Below are 22,280 nucleotides of genomic sequence, written 5' to 3'. Positions count from 1 at the left end.
TAAGACCAGAGGAACAAGAAGGTGCTGTGAGATTCCCTCTCCTAGAAATACAAGAGAAGCTCCACCCATGAAATTGCACCAACATGAGCCTAACCATGCTGTGAACAAGGAGGACACCAACGGATATGCTAATGTGGAAGGAGGCAAGCTCAGGAGGCCTCAAACCTAGACAAGGAACTCCAAGGATGGATGGACCTGACTGGAGGCAGCAGACTTCAATAGGCCCTATGGTCATGAGCAGAGAGGTGGCCAGGCATTAACAACTGCCCCTAACATCCAGGATACACTTGGGGGCCGGCAGTACAAGAGATGGGGGAACTGAGCTTGGTCTGAATAAGACTTGTTCTTCATCACCTGGCATTGGATAAAGCACTGATAAATAGTTTTCTAATCCACAAAACAAGAGCAATGATAAACTCTTTCACAGTAATCAGAGGGGAAATTATGTAAGGACAGAGCAGGGAGCAGAGGAAATGGAGCACACTTGCTGGGTTCTCCTTTTTAAAGAGCAGCTTCCAGGGCGCCCACATGGACTGGTCCTTGTGTGCCTTTACCTCCCAAGCAGGACTGGTGCCATGGAGCCTGCCCTCAGGACTACTCACACCAGTTCCAGCTTGTCAACAACTGCCTGTGCTCGCCCCCGGTGTTGTTCTCCTTTTCCTTTATCCATCCCTCAGGGACGTCTTCTCGAGGTGCTCTTTTTCCATCCTCCAGCCCCAAATCAACCACTTCCCCTTCTGCAACCTCAAACTACTGGATGAAAACATCTTGTGTCCATTCAGACAGACCACTGCATGTGGTTAGTTTACTCTAGTAGACTGTAATCTTTGTGAAAACCCATCATCATCCAGTATGCTGTGGATACATGAATACTGGGTAAGGGTAAAATCAAGAACCCACAGGTAAAGAGATAAAGGAGTGAAGGGTCATTTCCTAAATCTTCTTGAAATACCTATAAAGTCATCTGAGAAAAATAAAGCAAATATTCAAGAAAATAATCAAAAAGTAAAACAAAGAACTACAAGTAAACAGAAACAAAGTAATCTGAAAGCGATGAAAAGGTTTTGCAATTATAAACATTATCCTCTAAGGGTTTTTATTATTTTGATTTTATGTGTATGGGCGTGTCTGTGTACCACTTATGCCTTGGTGCCCAGGGAGGCTAGAAGAGAATGCTGGACCCCCTAGAACTAGAACTAGGCTTACAGACGGCTGTGAGCCACCATGCAGGTGCTGGGAATTGAACCCAGGTCCTCTGGAAGGGCAGCCAGTGCTCTTAACAGCTGAGCCATCTCTCTAGCCCTACTTGTTGGTAGTTCACTATCATCTTCTTCTTTTTGAGACAAGGGTTCTCTGTGTAACAGCCCTGGCTATCCTGAAACTCACCCTGTAGACCATGCTGGTCTCAAACTCAGAAATCCCCTGCCTCTGCCTTCTGACTTCCAAAGTCTGCTCTTCATGAAAGTATAGAACACTGACAGAATGGTCAAGACCATGTTTCTCAGAACTCTAAATATTCACCAATGGCTTACAAAAATCCAAGGAATGTCTATACAAGAAAGAAGCCTGACTCTGGCAAGCAGTGAGCACTATAGCACTGTAACTTGCCTTACTACTCCCTTTCCCCAGCTCTGAAGAACCTTGAAAACCAATAGCCTCATAAACATCTTATGAACACCGGGAGCCACTGACTGGGGCAGAACAGAACCGCAGCTCCCAACAAAACAGTGCCCTCAGAGAGCTGTCGCTACTTACCCTATCAAGCGACTCACTGACAAAGCTCCATTCTTAGGACTTCTCTTGGTTGGAATGGAATCAGCTCCCTTCATATGAATGGTCATATCCCAAAGCATTTGTTAAAAATAATCAAAGACAACTACTTAATACCACAGCTTCAGGCAATGGCAACCACATATGGAGCAGGCCAGACTAAAGATTGGGGGAATGAGATGTTCATAGAGCTTAGAAAAGCCCCCAAAATGTCATGGGATGTCTCTCAGCACTGCTTGACCTGATGTTCTGTACAAAGAGAAAATATGAAGTGAGGCACAGAGGATGTAGAAATGGAAGCCCATCTTGATTTCAAAGCCCCACCCTTAGGGCAGAGAAAGAAGAAAAAGATACATAAACAAGCGAAAGCCACAACCACAGGTACTTTGGACAGTAGACATTAAGCATAAGATAGCCCAGTGTGGCGGCTCATGCCTGTCATCTTAGCACTCAGGACCCTGAGGCAGGGGGATAGAGAAATGTTTCAGTGGGGTAAAGTGTTTGCACTCAAGCATGAGGACCTCAGTTCAGATCCCCAGAACCCATATAAAGCCAGACACAGTAGTGTGTGCTACAATTTCAACATTCCCACAGCAAGGTGGGAGGTGAGAAAAAAGGACCTCTGGAAGCTTGCCAGTCAGCCAGCATGATATGGTGAAGAAACAGAAGAGACCTTGCCTTAGGAAAACAAGATAGAAGGTGAGGACCACACACATGTGCACCCACACTCACACAAATATCCATAAAAGGAAGATAAATTGAAAGCTTTTATATAAGCAGGGGTGGGGTGGGGGTGCACACCCTTAGTCTCAGCACTCGGGAGGCAGAGGCTGGTGGATCTCTGAGTTAGAGGGCAGCCTGAGCTACAGAGAGTGTTCCAGGGCAGCAAGGACTACACAGAGAAACTCTGTCTTGAAAAAGAAAAATAAATAATAAATAAATAAATAAATAAATAAATAAATAAATAAATAAATAAAAGCTTTCCTATAAACTAGACACACAATGGGCTATATGACTCTGGGCCCATTCCGTTCCCTTTATTACACTTGGAATCCCCCAATTCACCCGCTGTCTCCCACCCCAGTCTTCAGGTAAAGGGTCAAAATCTTCTGGAGGCTGGAGAGATGGTTCATTGCTAAGAATGCTTGCTGTACAGTCACAAGGACCAGGGATGCCCTCTTCTGGCCTCTGTGCATACACTGGCACACGCACCCCCAACACACATGTACATACACTCATACATACAGACACATACACACCTATAAATAAGTCTTTTATAAAAAGTCACTTTGTAAGAGCTGATGAGGAAATGGCTCAGTGGTTAAAAACACTTGCTGCTCTTCCAGACAACCCAGGTTCAATTCCCAGCACCCACACAGCAGGTCACATCCATCATTTGGCACAACCAATGTCTGAGTCAACTCTCTGTCCATGAAGAGAGAATAAGACCTGAGGTCACAATAGGATATATGACAGACCCAAAGCAAGGGGAAAAAATGATCCTGATATTTGTTTTTAAAGAGTTTTAATTTTGTGCATATAAGTGTGCATGTATGTGGGGGTACATGCATGTGGGTGCAGGTGCCCCAGAGTCCAGAAGAGGGCATCATATCTCCTGATCAGTTGTGAACTGCCCAATATGGGTACTGGGAACTGAACTTAGGTCCTTTTTAAGAGTAGTACAAACTCTGCACTCCTGAGCCATCTCTATCTACAACTCCCTAGTTCTAAGATGAAATGGATACACGTGGGCGTGTACACACACACACACACACACACACACACACACACACACACACACACACGCACTTAGAGGTCATGGGTACAGAGAAGACGGGAGGAGGGAAGAATAGACAGCCATAATTGTAATGTCAAGGTTATCCAGCAGAGATGAAAACTGAGACCTGAGATTCACCAGAAATGAGGACTGAATAAACACCTTGAAAATCACAAAAACTCCAGACATGGCAGTTTTTAATGCCAGCACTCAGAAGACATAGACAGGTGGCTCCTCCTAGGAATGAGGACCCCTCTTCCTGAGATAAAAGGATAGATCAGAATCAAATAAGCATGAACAACAGACAAAAATGAAAAACCCTAAAGAGTCCAGGCCTAATACCCACCAATTTCTTCTGTTAAGCGGGAGGCACAAAGAGAGAGAGGTACGGGGGAGAGCAAGTCAAAGGATCTCCAAGTACTAAGTAAAGCTGGGACAACCTTCCATGTGCTAGACCACTGTGTGAGCGATCATCACTGAGGAGCTAACACATTATGGGTACAGCTTACCTAAGGCCAAATTATGATACTTGTTTAGATATACTTTACATCATTTCTTTCTTAGGGTATGAGTGGCTCTTGTGGAGGCCAGAGGACAACTTGCAGAAGCCAGGTTTCTCCTTCTACCAGGTTTTGGGCTCTGAGGATCTAACTGAGGTAGTCAGGTTTGGCAGCAGGAGCCTTAAGTCCCTGAGCCGTCTGCTTGTCCCCAGCAATGTTTAAAGGATGGCTCTCAATTTGCTCACTGTGGCTCACGCCTGTCATCCCAACCACTGGGAGGCTGAAGCAGGACTGTTTGGAGTTCAAGGCTACACAGTCTGTTCTGGACAATCTAGAACTAGTGTGAGGTCCTCACTCAAATGGGCGCTAACTGGACCCATTGCTCGGAGGTTTGAGCACTTGTTGCTCTTGCAGAGGATGGGACTTCAAATCCCAGTACCCACAGGGTGCCTCACAACCATCTGTGACTCCAACTTCCAGGTCCCCAACACCTCCTGGGGCACTAGGCACACACATGGTGCACACACATACATGAAGACATAACATGTATACGTATAAATTTTTATAAAAAAAGGAACTAGCATCAGGACCGTGGGAAATGTCTGAAGAGTCACATGTCGAGAAGAAGAAAAGGCAAGAGATGGAGGTTGACAATCAGGAGAGTTAAGCAGAGGAGAGAGATGAAGGGTCTCCGAAAAAAAGGGTATGTGAACTATACCTCATGAAGGGGAGTCAGCAACTGACATGGAAAGGGGGGGCTCACGGTGGCCCATGCTCGTCATCACAGGACTTAGGAGGTAGAGGCACGAAGACGACCATCCCCCTGGGGCCAGCCTGGGCTAGACGGTGATTCCGAGGTCAGCCTGAGCTACAAAGCCTGAAGCCAGCCTAGGCTACACAACGAGTTCGAAGAATGAATCGAGTTCGAAGCCAACACTGAGTTCAAGGCCAGCCTGGGCTAAAGTGAACTGTCTCATAAAAATGGGGTGTGCAGGGGAAGAGTTCGAAGCCAACACTGAGTTCAAGGCCAGCCTGGGCTACAAAGTGAACTGTCTCATAAAAACGGGGGGAGGGGGCAGGGTCTCACATAAACGGGATAACGGTCTCCATCAGGCCAGGGATGTCGATGTGAGTGTGCGCAGGTGAGGCGGCGGACGGTGACCGCAGAGTCGGAATGCCTGCTGGGCAGACCCCGCAGCAGCAGGGCCCGGGACTGCTGGGCAAAAGGAGCGGGAGGTACGGGCGGCCGGGGCGAGGGAGGAAGGGACCGCCGGGATGAAGGATGGAAGATGGCGGAGGCGCAGCGGTGCCGTCGCTCCGGCATCGTGGGCTTCGGCCGTTTCTCCCGCCGCCCTAGCTGGTGGCCATGGCGCCCGCCCCGGGAGCGCTTCTTCACCGCCAGGCGACGGCCCGGCCCGGCCCCCGCCGAGAAGAAGCGCACCCGCGGCCGCCTCAGCAGCGACTGGCCGCGGTCGCCTCCTCAACGCCCGCGGCTTGCCCGCCGTCTCGTGGCCGGAGGATCTCACGCACGCCGCCATTGGCTACCCCGAGCTCGGCCGCGCGAAGTCTCTGCCTCTCTGATTGGTCGGGTCCAGGGGGAGGCGGGGCTTGGGAGAGAGCGGGTGGGGCAGGCGCGGAGGGGTGGGGTCTGACATCCGGGCCCAGCGTTTGGCCAACTGTCCGGAGGGGGCTCCCCTGCCGCTACCTGCAGGGGTAGTTTGTTGCTAGAGCAACGGTGCCGGTGGGCTAACTGGAGGGGAGCCAGGACAGGGTCCTGAGCCCTCACTGTCCGGCTTGGCGGCCAGTGTCTTTACCCATGAGCCCTTTTGTAGTTGCTGGGCTGGAAAATGCCTCAGTTATGAAGAGCACATACTGCTCTTGCAAAAGGACTGAGTTCAAAGCCCAGCATCCACATCGGGCAGCTCACAACTAGCTGTTATACCAAATCTAAGGAATCCGATGAATTTGGCTTCTATAGGCACTTCATTCACACACACACACACACACACACACACACACACACACACACACACACACGCACAGAGAGAGAGAGAGAGAGAGAGAGAGAGAGAGAGAGAGTGTGTGTGTTTCTATGAAGTGGTATGGAATAACTTCGAGAAGATTTAAATAGATATATTGAATTACATAATACAGTAGAATTACAGAATAGAGCTCACACAGGTTCTAGAATAACCTAGGCTATAGTGTCTCAAAAATAAACAAAATGAGATATAAATCAGTAACAATGGAAAGGAAGAACTGAAGGCAGATAACACATAATGAAACCAATTTGATTTCAAATTAGTTCCACAACCACACTGAAATTTTCTAAAGAACAATTTCCACTAACTTAGCACAGCATTTGACTCCATACCCTCAGCTGGGGGGAGAAGAATCAACAAAAAATCCCAAACAATTTGTGGTTGATTTGTTAAGACAAGGTCTGTGTAGCCCTGGCTGTCATGGAACTCACTATGTAGACCTGGCTGGCCTTCAACTCACAGATATCCACCTGCCTCTGCCTCCCAATTACTGGGTTAAAGGTGTGCTCTACCAATGCTTAGCTTAAACTTTTTTTTTTTTTTCCCCTGTTTGAGACAGGGTTTCTCTATGTAGCCCTGGTTGTCCTGGAACTCAGATCGAAATGCCCACCATTGACAGGTCTTAAACTTTTATTTTTTTAAATAAAATTGTATTACTGGCTTTGTGCTGTGTGTTGGTGATCATGACACAGGTATCTAGAGGTCAGAGGACAACTCTGTGGAGTGGGTTCTCTCCTTCTACCTGGATGTAGGTCTGAGGCCAGGCTTATACAGGAAGCACCTTTACCCCAAGCCATCTGACTAGCCCCTAAACTCCTTAAAATAGCTATTGTTTCTAAGGGCATGCATGAAGCCATTCAGAGACAAAATAGAGGATGGAGTTTATATTGTGATATGATCGGAAGCCAGGATCCTTAGAGGAAGAAATATAAACATATGTCATGTGGCAGGGAAGATCAGCTGTGATAGTATACATGTGCAATTTCAGGATTTGAAAGCTGAGGTAGGAGGACTACAAGCTTGAAGCCAACCTGGACTAAATAGTGAGGCCCTGGCTCCATAAACAAAGCCCAGCCGGTTGTGATGGCGCACGCCGGTAGGATTTGCTGAAGGAGGCGGAGGCAGGAGCATCATGAGTTCGAGGCCAGTCTAGGCTACACATTATAAAATAAAAATATTATTTTAAAAAGGGGGTGGGAGGAGGGAGGACAGGGGAATCCTTGGCTGATAGGTGAAATTAAGTTAATTATAAAATAAAAATATTATTTAAAAAAAAGCCCAAGCACTAAAACATGTGAGGGGCTGGAGAGATGGCTCAGCACTTAAGAGCCCATGAGTGAGTTTGGTCCCCAGCAACCATGTCAGGCAGCTACAACCACTAACTCCACTTTAGCGCTCCGATGCCCTCTTCTGGCCGTCACGAGCACTGCAATCATGTGCACAGAGGCATAGACTCATAGGCATACACAAAAACAAAAATAAACCTTAAGCAGAAGAAAACCTATACCGCCTCCTAGTAGCAATGACCCCAACACCCTCACCTTGACCTTTAACACCATTCACTGCTAACAGAAATTAAACTGCTTGTTTGAACCACTTTAAAGAAGTAATTTAATCCACAGTTGGCAAGAGAGACAGTGGGAACATCTGATTCTATCAAAAAGTCACAAAGTGATTTTTTTTTTTAAAGGACAGGGTTATGCCACAAGGACCCATCTGGAAGAGGTTTCTACTAACAAATCTGAGGCAATTTGAACACCAAAATAATTCAGTGAATTTGTTTTTAGCTTGAGTCTTGTGGAGACCAGACTAGTCTCAAACTCGCCGTGCAGCTAAAGATGGTCATTAAATGCACACCATGGCATCCCCCGACACACATAATAAACAAATGTAATTTACAAAAAACAAAAATAGAAAACAAGCCAGGTGTGATGATACAAATTTGTAACCCCAGAATGCAGAGGCAGAGACTAGACAGCAGACTGAGTGGTGGGCTCTAGGCCAACGAGACAACGTGGCAAAAGCCAAGACGAATGCTTCCCAAGGGACAACACGCGAGGCTGTCCTCTGACCTCCACCTGCACACATGCGCACATAAACCAGTACACGCTCTCACATGCGCTTATGCACACACACAGAATTCAAGGAAACGTGCATTTATTTTGATATCGCCTGCTTTTATTTTTATCACATTTTATAAATTTGTTTCCACATATTTTAAAAAAGAAAAAGTCATGACATAGAAGAAGGCTCTTGAGAAATGTAGTGGACCTCTAAAGAGAAGCTGGGGTCAATGGAGAAGCCACACATGAGCTGCAGCATCCGGTGCCCCCAACTGAGAAGACTCCAGAGAAGCTGGGCCTGAGGGGTCTGTTGGAGCTGCTTCACCATAGCTGGAGAGCTCAAGAGACACCCTATGTGGTGCTCCCTCCCAGCCTGGCACACCCCTATCTGATCCTCCCTCCCTAGTCTTGAGCACTCCCAGCACTGGACCAATCAGTCCAGCGGGCTTAGGCCACCATCCACCCTGAGACCAGGCAGCAGCTCTGGGATCTGCAGACACCAGCCTCGCCTAGCCCAGTCCTTGAGACCTTGCCTTGTCAGGTCTGTTCCTGGCCCCGAGCCTGACTGCAGCTACGTCCTGTGACTTTGCCTCCAGCTGCTGACATCCATGCTAGGGCAGTCCCTGGCTTTCCTTCCTTCAGCAGTTCTGGCATTGTGCGCCTTGCCCTGGCCCTGACTCCCTGGCTCCCCTATGACTCAGGACATTGGCTCCTTGCCCCAGGACCCCACCCTGCCTATGCATGCTCTGGGCCTCCCCTCTGAGGCCCTCACTGGGAAAGAATTGGAATATTTAACCCCAAATCTCCCAGGTTTCCAGGCCCCTGCAGCCTGCCCTGAAAAAGGACAACTTGGAGCTTCTGATTCTATGAACACCATTACCAACCCAACTATGACATAGGACACCAAAGACATGTCATGCAGGTGCCTAACGAGGCTCTAGGCAGGAATAGCTGTAGCTCCATCCAGGAACTAACTACAGACTAAAGAATATAACCACCCAGCATGTCAGCCTCCAGCCCCAAGACTGCCTGCTCTGCCCTTTTGCTGGCTAGTTTATGTCAACTCTTTACAGTAGAAGAGGAAACCTCAACTGAGAAAATAGCTCCATAAAATTTGCCTGCATCAAAGTCTGTGGTGCACGTCTTAATTAGTCACTGGTGTGGGAGGGCCCAGCCCATCTCTGAGGGGTACCATCTCTGGGCTGGTGGTCTTGGGTAACAGATAGAAAGCAGGCTGAGCAAACCAGGAGGGATCAATCAGTAAGAATGGTCCTCCACGGCCTTCACATCAGTTCCTGCCTGACTTCCTCCGTGGTGGTCCAAGTGTAAGTTGCTTTTGGTCATAGCGTTTGGTCACAGCAATGGAAATCCTAACCAGCTAGGCATTGGTGACACACACCTTTAATCCCAGCTTGGGAGGCAGAGGCAGGTGGATCTCTGTGAGTTTGAGGCTAGCCTGGTCTACAGAGCGAGTTCTAAGACAGCCAGGGCTACAACAAAAAACCCCTATCCAAAAACAACAAACACACAAACCCTAACTAAAAAACCACTTTCAATTGTTCTGAAGTATTCAAGAACCCAAGGAAGAAAAATCAGTAAAGGGACTGCTTAACCAAGTACGGTGATGCAGCCTCAGACCAGCGACTTACTTGGGGGGCTAGAGCAGGGGGATCATGAGCCTGTGTGCTAAGCCTGTCTCAAAAAGAGGGCAGGGGACAGAGTTCAGCAGTACGACTTGCCTAGAATCCATCAGGGAAGGCCTGAAGAGTGCCACTCAGTGGGAGAGTGCTTGCCTGGAATTCTCCAGTGAGGAGCCACAAGTGGGGCTCAGCAAGACAGCTTTTCTTAGGCACCCCCAGTGTTTGCAGGGGCATGGCTCAGTGGCAGAACACTTGTCTAGCATGGATGAGACCTTAGGTTCAACTCCCAGCTAATAAATAACAATTGAAAGAAGAGAACCAGGTTTGATTAGTAGGCCTGACAATCCAATCTATATCTATATCTGGGGTCTATATCTGGATCAGATAGTCCTGGGGTGTGCACCCCCATTTCTGCTGCTTTCTGGCTCTGATTCCTCAGGCCATCGCTTCTTTCTCCCTGTTAGCGTCAGGGTCTTCATCTGTGACTCAGGAACAATGCATGTGAGCCACCGATTGCTGCCCTCCATACTAGAGACTTTTGTAAGCAAAGCTAGACAAAAGCAGTTTAAGGGGTCAGTGAGTGGCTGCTGGGTTGGTTGTGTTTCTGGACCTAGTGTGAGGCAGAACATCATGGCGGTGGGAGCGCAGACGGCAACCGGAAGCAAAGAGGAGAAATGATAGGAAGAGGACAGGCCAACACAGCCACCTCTAAGATATGTTCCTCGAGACCTACTTCCTCCACCCAGATAGGACTTTCTACCGTGCCCCAACAATCCATTCACATTCTAATCCATGAAGGGATTGAGCCTAGTTCAGTCTTCATGATCTATCTCTGGAAACACCCTCACAAATAAACCCAGAGGTGCGCTATTCCCTCTTTCAGAGGTAGATCTCTGTGAATTTGAGGCAGACCAGAGCAACACAGTGACACCCTGTCCCAAAAAAACAAAATAAATCCAGAAGGTGGAGGCACACACCTTAATTCCAGCAGAGCCAGAGGCCGGTGGATCTCTGACTGTAAGGCCAACCTGGTCTACAGAGTGAGTTTCAGACAGCCAGGGCTACACTGAAACTATAAGAAAAAAAGAGTCTCAAAAAAAATCAAAACAAACAAACAATAGCAAACAGAAGTCATTATCAGGCTCTCTGACAAGCGACAGAGGACAGCGACATTAACTCTGTTACTAAGAAAACATTGAGGACCCAGAAATGAAATTTAATGACAGAGACTATATCTCTGTGCACAAGAAAATGTCTGTTTCTTGGTCAAACTTCATCACGGTTTCAAGGGGATCAAGCTGGCCACAAGAAGGGTAGAGAAGAGGGCTGGAAACTTTTAAGAAGACATGAAGTTCGTTGGTCCTCAGGGAGAGTCACCGCTCATCCCTCTGAAGGACAAACACCAGGACAAATACCAGAATGTACGTCTCTGCAGACCCAGCCATGAAGATACTTGACAGAGAATCTTTGCCTCCTGGACTTCCTCCTGAGGACAGGAGTGACGATATGTTGACGGAGCAAAAGTACACACAAGGTGACAGCCCCATCAAAAAAGAAACAGAAAGCTAGTTTGCGGGCTTTCTGGAAGAACTGCAGTTAACGGCGCTCTTGTGGAAGAGCCACTACTTAATAGCTCTGAAGGAAAACCACACTGCATGCTGTCCTGGATGCAGAAAAGACGACCAAGAAAAAAGTAACCGTGACAGTGACTATACACCTGTCCATTTCCAGCTTCCTGGGGACTCACATGAGGAAAGCTGGGCCCAGCTAGAGGCCACACAGTATTTGTTTCTTAACCAGTACCTAAGAGAAAGACTGAAAGAGAGGACGAAAGAAGGTCCTGAAAAGTCTGAATCTGATACTTCTGATGAAGAACCACTACTGAGTACTTCTGGAGGAAGAACATGTGGCTTAGTGCCACACTGATTCCTTTATGTCCTATGACCCAACTGTAGAATGTCCTTAGCAAAAGGGTCATACCATGGACTTTTAAAGAGCCATGACAATGTCCTCTAATTGTTTTGGGGTGGGGTGGGGTGGAGATCTATGGGACTCAAAAAAGATTACCTATACCTAGCAATGCACATTTTATTTGATAGATTATGGTGTCTGGAGAGAAACTATCTCCCCATTATATAGTAACTCCATTAAACTCCTATTAAATATGAAAAGAAACTAACCTCCTCTCCCCCCAACACACACACACACACACCCCAAGTATGGTGGCACACACTGATTCATTTTTGTTTTTATGAGACAGGGTCTCACTGTGTAGCTCTGGCTGCCTGGAACTTGCTATGTGAACCAGGCTGGCCTTTACCTGGTCTCTCAAGTGAGTGGCACACATTTTTAATCCCAGCACTCACGAGGCTGAGGCAGAAGAATCATCAAAAGTCTGATGACAGAGTGGGCTACATACTGAGTTCAAGGACAATTTGGGCTACAAGAGGCTGAAAATAAACAAGTGCTTCTCATTTTCCATCAGGTGGTATCCTATGCTACCCCAGCAGTCTAGTAATAAGAGGTCCATACCCAGGACGCCCTATGACCTTGGTCCAGAACCATGAGCCAAAATAAGTCTCTTTTTCTTGTCACTTACCAAGGCTATAGAGTTGTTTTTAGCAACAGAAAACGGACTAATTTTTTGTATGTATGTGGCATGCATGCATGTTAGCTGTGTTCACATGTGTGTTCCTTACTATGTAGACCAGCATGGGCTCTTAATCTCCTTTTCTCACCTCCTGTTTCTGCTGAGGACATTCCTCTAGAGTGAGCTAAGCTCTGGGTCATTCCCCTGGAGCAGCTGTGTGCAGCTCTGGGCGCTCTCAACCACCTGAGCCCATTCCCACAGCTCTGCTCTCACCCACGAGCTCCTGCCATTGCCTACAACACAGCCACCAAAGCACGTGACTGGCTTACCACTGTGTACAAGTGTGGCAGAGACCACAGAAGTCTTTCTGCCCCAGAGGGCTGCAGAGCCACGTTCCCTCATCTCGAGTCCTCTGCCCTTCTCTGACTCCATGTTTCTTGATCCCAAGGCACAAAGATTCTTTTTATCCTAGTTCTGTGGTTTCCCAGCCCACCCTGAGATCAGGCATATTGAGAGAGGGGCTAAAACCAAATACACAATCCTCTGAACATCCAGGAAATGGCTGCTGGGGTTTCGAACTTCACGAACAACCTGGCCAGCTGTGCACATCTATGCTGGGTCTTCCTCTTCCATGGCCACATCATTGCTAGTGTTTTTACTCTGTTCGTCCTCTGGGCCTGCAGGCAGAATGCTGGTGACAGTATGCAGAAGGGCTTCAATCTGCTCCTCCGTGAGGCGCTCTTCACTCTCTTCTACCATCTACAAGGGAAAGGAAGCTGTCAGGGCTTTAGAAGGAAGCCTCCCATCATGGCCCACCCCAGCCATGCTGTCCACAGAGCCAGCCCAGACCCTGGTCCTGAGCCAGTCAGGTCTTCATCTAGGATCCACAGCGGGATGAAGCCAGCTCAGATCCCAGACCTAGCCAAAGCAAGCACATAAAATGGGTCTGTGAAGCTGAGTGTCTGTCTGTCTTCCCCCACCCACTCTTTCCTTTTTTGGAGACAAGGTAGTCCTGGCTGTCCTCCAACACACAGAAATCTGCCTGCCTCTGTCTCCTGAGTTCGGGAACTAAAGAGACATGTGCCACCCACATGCCCAGCTTGCTTTTCTTTAAATAAAGGGAAATCCTAACTATTCTACTTCCTTCACATCCACACACTAGTATGTTGGATGTGCAAAGAAATTCACCTTTAGGGTTGCCATGGCCTTAGACAAACTTTCGGATTTCACAACAGTAACTCTGTCACTAGTGGTGTCACCCACTCCTTTGATGCTGCTTCTCCTGAGTCACAGAATTTCTATTCTGCAACAGTTCTCATTTCCCCTGCTACTCCCCAGAACTTTGCAGGGGCCTCCTGTGCCCGCAACCATACTAGAAATTTTATAAACATGATCTCTTTCAATACTCACTGTAATCCTAGCAAGAAGCAGAACTGGACACCCAGTGTGGCATGCCCAGGTAGAAAGCCTCCCAGCTCCTACATGCCACATTGTGGTTTGAATCCTCAATGTCCCTCAAGTGCTGTGTACGGAAGGTTTAGACCCCAGCCTATGGCACTACTGGGAGGTGGAAAAACCTTTAGTAGTGGGGCTTAGAGGGAGGAAGTCAGGATATTAGGGGTGCTGGGACCCTGGACTTTTTTCTGTTTGCTTTTGGTTTCCTCAAGGTGAGCAATGATCATTGTCACAGTCCTAAAGCAACAGGGCCATCTGGACTCCGATGGACTCTGAAACAATGAGGCAAAATAAATCTTTCTTCTTTGTAAGTTGATTATCTCAGGTATTCTGTTAAAGCAAGAGAAAGCCAACTAACACAACTTACTGGTCTCCAAAGCCTGCGGAACAGGAGTCTGACAAGTAAGCAGAAGAAGAGGAGCTGCAGATGATGGCTCAGCAGTTAAGAGCACTGGCTGCTGTGGCAGAGGACCCGAGTTCCGTTCCCAGCAGCCACACGGCAGCTCACAACCACTTGCAACTCCAGCTCCAAGAAATCCAAGGCCCCTCCTCTGGCCTCTGCAGGCACCCACATGCACCCGCACACAGGTATATACACAAGACACAGGCACACAAACACTTACATAAATAAATACTAAATCTTTAAGATTTTAAATTTATGTTTATTTTTTACGTGAATTAACACTTTGCCTTCATGTGCACCATGTGTGTGCTTGATGCCTGCTGAGACCAGGAGGACACATCAGACCCTTAAAACTGGAGTTCAAGATGGTTGTGAGCTGCCACATGGGTGCTGGGAACTGAACCTGGGTCCTCTGGAAGAGCAGCAAGTGCTCTTAACTCTCCATCCTCATGAAAATACAACTTTAAAAGTATGCAGGTATTCAAGGGCTGTGTTCACAAGGAGGCAGGAGCATGTGACAAACACCTTTCCCAGATGAAGGTTTCCTCACAGCAACTTCTGAGACACGGCAAATGATACAAAAAGGTGTTTCAGAAAGAACACCTTTCAAAAAGATGGCAGTCTGACTGCCTCCTCTTACACGGTATGGCTGATTTAAGACATCATAAGACACGGCCAAGAGCACATCACAGGTCCACAAAACACCTTCCTTTCAGCCAAACTGTTTCTATAGCTAAAGAATAGTTTGGGGTGTTTTAAGTAGAGACTGTCCTGAGCAAACCATTTTCTAAAGTTTTTATTTTCATGTTTTTTTTTTTTTTTTGGTTTTTTGAGACAGGGTTTCTCGGTGTAGTTTTGGTGCCTTTCCTGGAACTCACTCGGTAGACCAGGCTGGCCTCGAACTCACAGAGATCCGCCTGGCTCTGCCTCCCAAGTGCTGGGATTAAAGGCGTGCGCCACCACTGCCCGGCAAGTTTTTATTTTTTTAAGACAAGGTCTCAAGTAGCCCAGGCTGGTCTCGGACTTGCCCTGTAGTCAAGGACAACCTTGAATTTCTGACTTTGCTGCTGCCACCTCCCAAGTGCTGCGATCATCAGGTACATCCCCCAGGCTGGCTTGTGCAGTGCCAGGAAAGGAGTTCAACACCTTGCACCTGCTAGGCCAGCACTCCAGCAACTGAATCCCGTCTTCAGCCCAAATAAAACTTCTTGACCGGGGGTGGGTATTTAACTCAGTGGTAGAGTGCTTGCCTAGCAAGCACAAGGCCCTGGGTTCGGTCCTCAGCTCAAAAAAAAACAAAAAACAAAAAAACCCTTCTTGACTGAACAAGAAACAGCTCTCAGAAGGAATGGCTGGAAGGGGCGGCAGGGAATAACTAGGGGGACCCTGGATCAGCACCAGGAGGCCAGGTCTCAAGGGGACCATTCCTTCCAGCACACCTCCATCCCTTTGTGACTCCCACAGACACGTCATCTACCAGGAACCCCACAGCTTTCACCTGGCGAGGCCCAACACTGGGGTGACAGTAACTAGAGAACAGAATACCCACCAAACAAAGGCCAAACCAAATCTCTACACCAAGAAGCACCACCAGCATCCTAACTCCACATCTTACATCCCAGCACAAATACAAGCATGAACCACCAAGACAATATGCCTCCCCCAGAAGCCAGCACCCTACTGTAACAGGCCCCAGGAAAAGCAACTTAATTGAAGTGAAAAATAAGGCCTTCAGCCGGGCGGTGGTGGCGCACGCCTTTGATCCCAGCACTCGGGAGGCAGAGCCAGGCGGATCTCTGTGAGTTCGAGGCCAGCCTGGGCTACCAAGTGAGTTCCAGGAAAGGCGCAAAGCTACACAGAGAAACCCTGTCTCGAAAAACCAAAAAAAAAAAAAAAAAAAAAATAAGGTCTTCAAAACAACAATTATGAATATGTTCAAGGACCTTCAAAAGGATATGATGAATGTCTTAATGAAGACCATGAAAACACTCAGTTGAATGAAATAATGACAACAATCTGAGATATGGAAGTAGACTTTAATAAGTAAAGAAAAGCCAACCTGAAATAAAGCATAAAATGAAAAGCTCAGGAAGTCAAACAAAAAGCTGAGAGGTGAGACTCATCAACAGGTCAAAAGCCATGAAAGACAGAACGGTAGGTCCTGAAGACAAGACAGAAGAAAGGGGTAGCTCAGTCAGTGTTCTCCAGTGGAGAGACACCGGCATGCCCCTCACACTCCAGGGCAGGCCCCATGCACAGGAATAGGCCAACAGAAAACAGACTTCATGGTGTTTTATACCTTTTGTTTTAGTTTGGTAATTTTTGTCTTACTGAGGGTTTTTTGTTTGTTGATTTTGATTTTTTGTGTGGTTTTGGTTTTTTTTTCCCTTTGAGGGAGAGCATGAAGTTGGGAGGGTAGGGAAGTGGGAAGGATCTGAGAGGAGTCGGGAGACAGGAAAGAATAGGACCAAAATACACGTCATGCAAAGTTTTGAAATAATAAGTGAAAAAACCCAATTCTTTAAAAATGCATTTTTAGACAGGTATGTCGATACATGCCTTTACTGCCAGTATTTGGGAGGTAGGGACAGGAGGATTAGGAATTCAAGATCAGCCCAGCCTCAACTACATACTAAGTTTGAGGCCAACCTAGGTTACAGGAGACCTTACCTCAAAAAAGCACATCATTTTTCTAAGATCAGACACACAAAGTGAATGGCAGGAACCCAACACAGTATGCCCCCAGAGGAGAGGGGTTGGAGGGAATACCTGATGTGATTATTTAGTCCAAAGGAAAGCCTGTAAGCTGAGAATAATGGCAAACAGGGCCAATGAACCACCCGGCCAAAGCACCTGTGAAGAGCTCCAGCATACAAGGAGCCGTGCTGGGATCACACTGACCATACTGAATCATACTGACTTTATGGAGCCTTGAAACCTGAAGCCAAGACAATGACAGATGAGGAAAGAGAGACAGGCTCTGTCTGGGCCTCGACACGGAGGGAGGCCGCAGGTCTTTAAGTTCAATCCCAACTCCTTCTGGAACACCACAGCCTCTCTCACTGATGCTGTACAGCAGTATGGAGTTCTCTGGTGTGGGGTGGGTGGGATCGTCTGAGGCCTTCCTTTTAACGAAAGAACCAGTGCCGATGCCTGGCATCACTGTCTCGGGGTCTGGCAGCTGCAATGCCCATCAGGAGTCGCCCTCAGCCAAAGGGCAACAGCTCTCTGATTCCGCCAACTCTGGTAACAACAGAAGCCTTTACTAGAACTAAGGCCTCAGGGATAATTATAGTTGGGAAGGTAGTTTTAAACCTAAGATTCTCTGTTCTCAGGCACAGGAAGAAACAAGCTTACCTACTCCTCTTGGAGCACCAGGGTAAGCAGCAACTACATCCTGCCTCACCTGTCCTCCTCAACACAGGAGAAGAGCCCAAATAAGAAGCTCATTGTTCTCCAGTACCAACGTGTCAAGTTGTTCACAATATAAAAGCAAACAAAAACCTAGAATCCCAAGTGCTAGAAGGCAGACAGCTCTTGGTGAAGGACCAATCTCTGCACACACAAAGTTCTCTTCATCCCTGGAGGCTGCCAAACACTCCAGAAGAGGCCGCTCCCCACTGTAAGCTGCCAGACCCAGCACACAGCTTTCCTCACATGACCAAGCCTAACAGGCCAACAGCTGTAATCAGAAATCAAATGCTGTAGCCCTGAAAACAATTGTAAAGCTTTGTTTTTCTTGAATTTGAAGACTTCATCATAGTGTATATGCGAGCACGTGCATGCTTGAATGAGTACACCACAGTGTGTGTCAGAGGACAACCTGGGGTCCCGCCCTCACCTTCCACCTAGCTTGAGCCAGGGTCTCCCTTTGCTGTTTATGCATGCCAGGACAGTCGGTCTGTTTCCAGGGAGTCTCCTCTCTGCCAACCATCTCCCTAGAGGAGCCCTAGGATTACAGATGCATACACTACACAACAGCTTTATGTGAGTCTGGAGGATCTGAACTCGGGTCCTCAAGCTTGTGGGGTGAGTGCTTTACCCACTGAGCCATTTCTTCCACACCACCACCTTAGTATTGGAACTTTTCTGAACACTAACACGACACTTCCTTAGGTAAGACTTGACAAAAACTGCTCTCCACCTAGATGGAAATTTCTATCTGACCTCATTTGACAGGCTGCAGAAAATCAATCAATCAATAAAAGCAAGATCTTACAAAAAATACTGTATACAATTGCTTTCAATACATATGTTACAGTATATATGAAATATAAATCAATTCTGTGTTGAAACTTGGACCTTAACTGAGACATCTTGGTTGGAATAAGGTTCCAATACTAAGCACAGACTTCATCTTGGAAAACTCGGCTGTAGCAGCAGCCATGACTTGCAGCTGTGTGGTCCAGGGTCCACTCAGCCTTGAAACACCAGCTTCTTCTCAGTTAAAGTAATGCCTACAGCGAGCAGGAGCGGGGCCTGGAGGGCTGTTTAGTAAGCCACGGAATTCAATGGACACAAGTAGTAATGCTGTGCAGGACAATGATCTGTGCATTCACAGGGTTCGGGGCCCCCTTCAGAGGGCTCCTAGACTGTTCCAAATGGACCCCAGCAGAGCAAGCTGGAGTCACACAGCAGGCCCACCTCTCCACAGAGCCTCTCAGTCAGTGGACAGCCACCAAAGGACCACGCAAACCCCAGCTGAGGCACTTCTTGCTCTCAACCGGATTCTAACAAGCGTGGGTGGTGCAGCCACTTTCTGAGTCTGGGGAGAACACACGGCTGTAGTTACTACAGGGAAGCATTAAGTTCTTTGTTCCCTAACCTTTGTGAAACCCTCATCCCTCACGTTCTCGGGTAGATGGATGCTGCTCTGGTAAATGGCTTGCTATCTTTTACAGCCAATTCTAGGGTAGGAAAAAAATCTGACTAGAAACTAGTTTAGCTGCAGGGAAATAAGAGTTTGTAGAAAAAGAAACATCTGAGGGAACAGCACACTAATCTCACCAGGTGTGACGGGTGACTCCAGGTGTCAACTTAACTGCACCAAAACACACCTGGGGTCAACTGGTAAGGCTCTGGGTGCATCTGTGAGGGTCTCTGGAAGCCTGTGTGTGAGTCAATGGACTTGGTGTAGAATGTCTACTGCCAATGCAGGTGAGCACCACCTAAGCGGTTGGAGGCAGGACAGGGCCAGTCCACCCTCAGCTCTCAAGCCCTGTGGCCTCAGACTGTGTTAAACCATCAGCGTCCTTGATTCTGAGGACTTCACACTGGGACTGAGCCAATCTCCCAGTATCTTGGGGTCTTTAGCTTGTAGATGGCTTTCTGGGGGCCTCTGTGCTCCCATAACCTTGTGACCTACTCCCCTAGCAAATCCCCTCTCATCTCTGTCTCTGGAAACAGGGCTTAGAAGAGGAACAAAGTCAAGGACCGGTCCTCTGGAGTAAGAAGGTGAGAATATTCGTCCTCCTCCAACACTGAAAGTGGCATGGACAAGGCCCTGGGACCGTGTCTAACGCGCTCAGAGCACTCAGTATCAGCTCTCTCACCAGGCAACCCTGGAGCTTTCCGCAGGCTCAGGATGGAGCCATGCTAATCCCTCATCTCCCCTCTCCATCTGTCACTCGGCCACGAACAGCATATGGTGCTGATTAAAGTTGGAGGAGACCCAACATGTGATCCTTAACCCAAGGGACAGAGATTGGTTTCTTGATCTTTCCCTCTCCTGTAAGCTGAATCTGTCTAACATCTACAACAATGAGGACACACAGATGGGGACCTCTGTTTAGCACAAAGGCCAAGTCCCCCAGGAAGCTCCCCAGAACGGAAGGAATGTTTATAATTTAACTTCGGGCGCGTTCGAGGGACAGAAGCAACTCTGGGAAGACAATGAAGGTTGTAGTCAAAAATTAACTACTTTATAACCTTTGAAATGCTTTAAATGAATTCTGAAGATCATGGAGGTTCTTTGGCCATTGTCTTCAATACTTTGTAAAGTTTACAAAGACCCAACTGTTTCTTCTGTTCTCATTTTCTATTACATGGATTTTTCAAGAAAGGAGCTTATTATGTGACCCGAACTGACTTCAAACTTTCATCCTCTACTCCTGCCTCCCCAACAGTGGGATCACAGGCATGTGCCACCAACCCCTGCTTAAGAGCTGAATATCTCTAAGACAAACTTTGGAAACTATTTTACTAATTTTCCTGGTGGCGACAGGACCTGCTTAACCTGAGGCCCTCCCTGTGTAACAGGAGGGACCTGCCACACGGCACGTGAGGAGCCTCTCTCACTGGCCTTGCCTTCACTTTCTCCCTAGACCACCCTGCTCTACCTTCGGCCACCGTGGCTGAAGCCCTACTGCGACAGCAATTTGACCTGACAAATTCCTAGGCTCCACGAGACCCTTCTGCAGGGAAATGAGACCGCGTTTATGGTTTTAGAAAGTGATCTGTAAGCCAGGCGTGGTCACACATGCTTGTCGACAGGGAGAAGGATGAGATAACTGCAGGGGTGAGTTCTGAAACGTCGACAGAAGTGAATGCTAAGTGGTGGAGAGAGAAAATAAGCAGAACGCGGGGACAACTGGGCCTCAGCTACAGCAAGAGCTGCTGCTTCGAGGCTGGCCCAGGAGGGCAGGAGAAGAGGACCACATGCGAGAAAAAGGAAGAGGCGGACAGGAGGGAATGGGGGACACTCGGAGTTGAACGTTGAATGCAACAGCTGGTTGGCTCTACCTCCTCCAGGCAAGCCACGGCCAGAAGGCCTAGAGCAGCAGAGGACACAGGCTGCCAGAGCCATGGAGGAATTCCATTCCCAGCTTCCCACTCTCAGGTCCACACTAACGAGGACCAATTGGTGAGGCCTCCAGGCTCTCCTCTCACTTAGGGCATGGGATGTGTGCAGTCCTGGCTTGTGTCCTTCTGCATCTCAGACCCACAAAACAACCCCTTGAGTGCTGCAACCCTCTCCCACTCACCAGCTGGATCTCGACAGCAGTCATTGGCCTGTGGTTCAGCAGCTGAAGCTTCTCAGCTCTGTCAAAAGAAAAACATGAACTGCTTAAAACTCTCATGCCCTGAGGACCTTGGGTCTTGATCAAGTTACTGTCAGGAAAGAACTGGAGAATCCCTGCCACATGGCCCTGTAATAAGGAAGAATCAGGAGAGGAAGGGACTCCGGACATGCCAGCTTCCTGCAGGGAACGCAGGCACAGTGCTTCCTAAGGGAGCAACAGCAGAGGAGAGCGTTTTTTGTTATTTTTTTTTAAATTTATTTATTATGTATACAGTATTCTGCCTGCATATATCCCTACACACCAGAAGAGGGCACCAGATCTCATTACAGAGGGTTGTGAGCCACCATGTGGTTGCTGGGAATTGAACTCAAGACCTCTGGAAGAACAGCCAGTGCTCTTAACCTCTGAGCCATCTCTCCAGCCCCCAGACTTTAGGATGACTCCGTCGGTAGGGACACTTCCCTGCAAACCTAATGGCTGGAGCTCCATGCCTGGATTCTTTAAGAGAAAACTGATTTCTACATACTGCACTATAGCACACACACACCGCACACCCACACACAGAACAAATAAGAGAATGTAAAGCATGTTTAAAGGACAACACCTGCCATGTGGTGGCACAAACCTCCAATCCCAGCACTTGTGAGACAGAGGCAGTCAGAGCTCTGTGAGTCAGAGGCCAGTCTGATCTATAAAGTAAGATCCTGTCTCAAAAATACAAAACAACAAGAACTCCCCATATTTGTTACACTAATTTTATTTGGAAAATGAGAAAGTGCTTTTTAAATTCAATTTAAAGAAAAGATAAACAAAATTATTTTCATTGGTTAGTCACTGCTTAGAAATGGCTAAAAACTCAGTTTTGAGAGTAAGATTATACATTGCTCACATTTGTTTTGCTTTCTTTTAAAAGAATTTTTAAACATTTAGTGTGTGTGTGTGTGTGTGTGTGTGTGTGTGTGTGTGTGTGTGTACCACAGCACACATGTGGAGGTCAGAGGACAACATGCAGTTGTTT

The 22,280-nt window shown here is 47.7% G+C and overlaps 2 protein-coding genes across 5 annotated transcripts in view; both read right to left on the bottom strand.

The window, feature by feature from the left end:
* Tpst1 (tyrosylprotein sulfotransferase 1) overlaps positions 1–5,503 on the bottom strand; it is a 55,851-nt gene extending 50,348 nt beyond the window's left edge. For 3 of the 4 annotated variants that reach the window (XM_052755569.1, XM_052755567.1, XM_052755570.1), the window contains exon 1: positions 4,766–5,110. The gene's annotated coding sequence lies outside the window, so the exon portion shown is untranslated. Of the gene's footprint in view, positions 1–4,765; positions 5,111–5,134 lie in introns of those variants that run through there. The other variant, XM_052755568.1, reaches the window with a different exon arrangement.
* A 2,726-nt stretch (positions 5,504–8,229) lies between these two features.
* Crcp (CGRP receptor component) overlaps positions 8,230–22,280 on the bottom strand; it is a 35,253-nt gene continuing 21,202 nt past the window's right edge. The window contains exons 5-6 of the mRNA XM_052755566.1: positions 21,224–21,281; positions 8,230–13,141 (exon numbers count right to left, since the gene is read on the bottom strand). Of these exons, the coding sequence (XP_052611526.1) occupies positions 12,992–13,141; positions 21,224–21,281 (208 nt within the window). The 3' untranslated portion in view covers positions 8,230–12,991. The remainder of the gene's footprint in view (positions 13,142–21,223; positions 21,282–22,280) is intronic.

The sequence above is a fragment of the Peromyscus californicus genome, unplaced genomic scaffold (assembly GCF_007827085.1).
Source record: "Peromyscus californicus insignis strain IS unplaced genomic scaffold, ASM782708v3 Scaffold_2__1_contigs__length_46816999, whole genome shotgun sequence".
NCBI classification, from domain to species: domain Eukaryota; kingdom Metazoa; phylum Chordata; class Mammalia; order Rodentia; family Cricetidae; genus Peromyscus; species Peromyscus californicus.
This window is presented reverse-complemented; position numbering and strand designations above follow the sequence as displayed.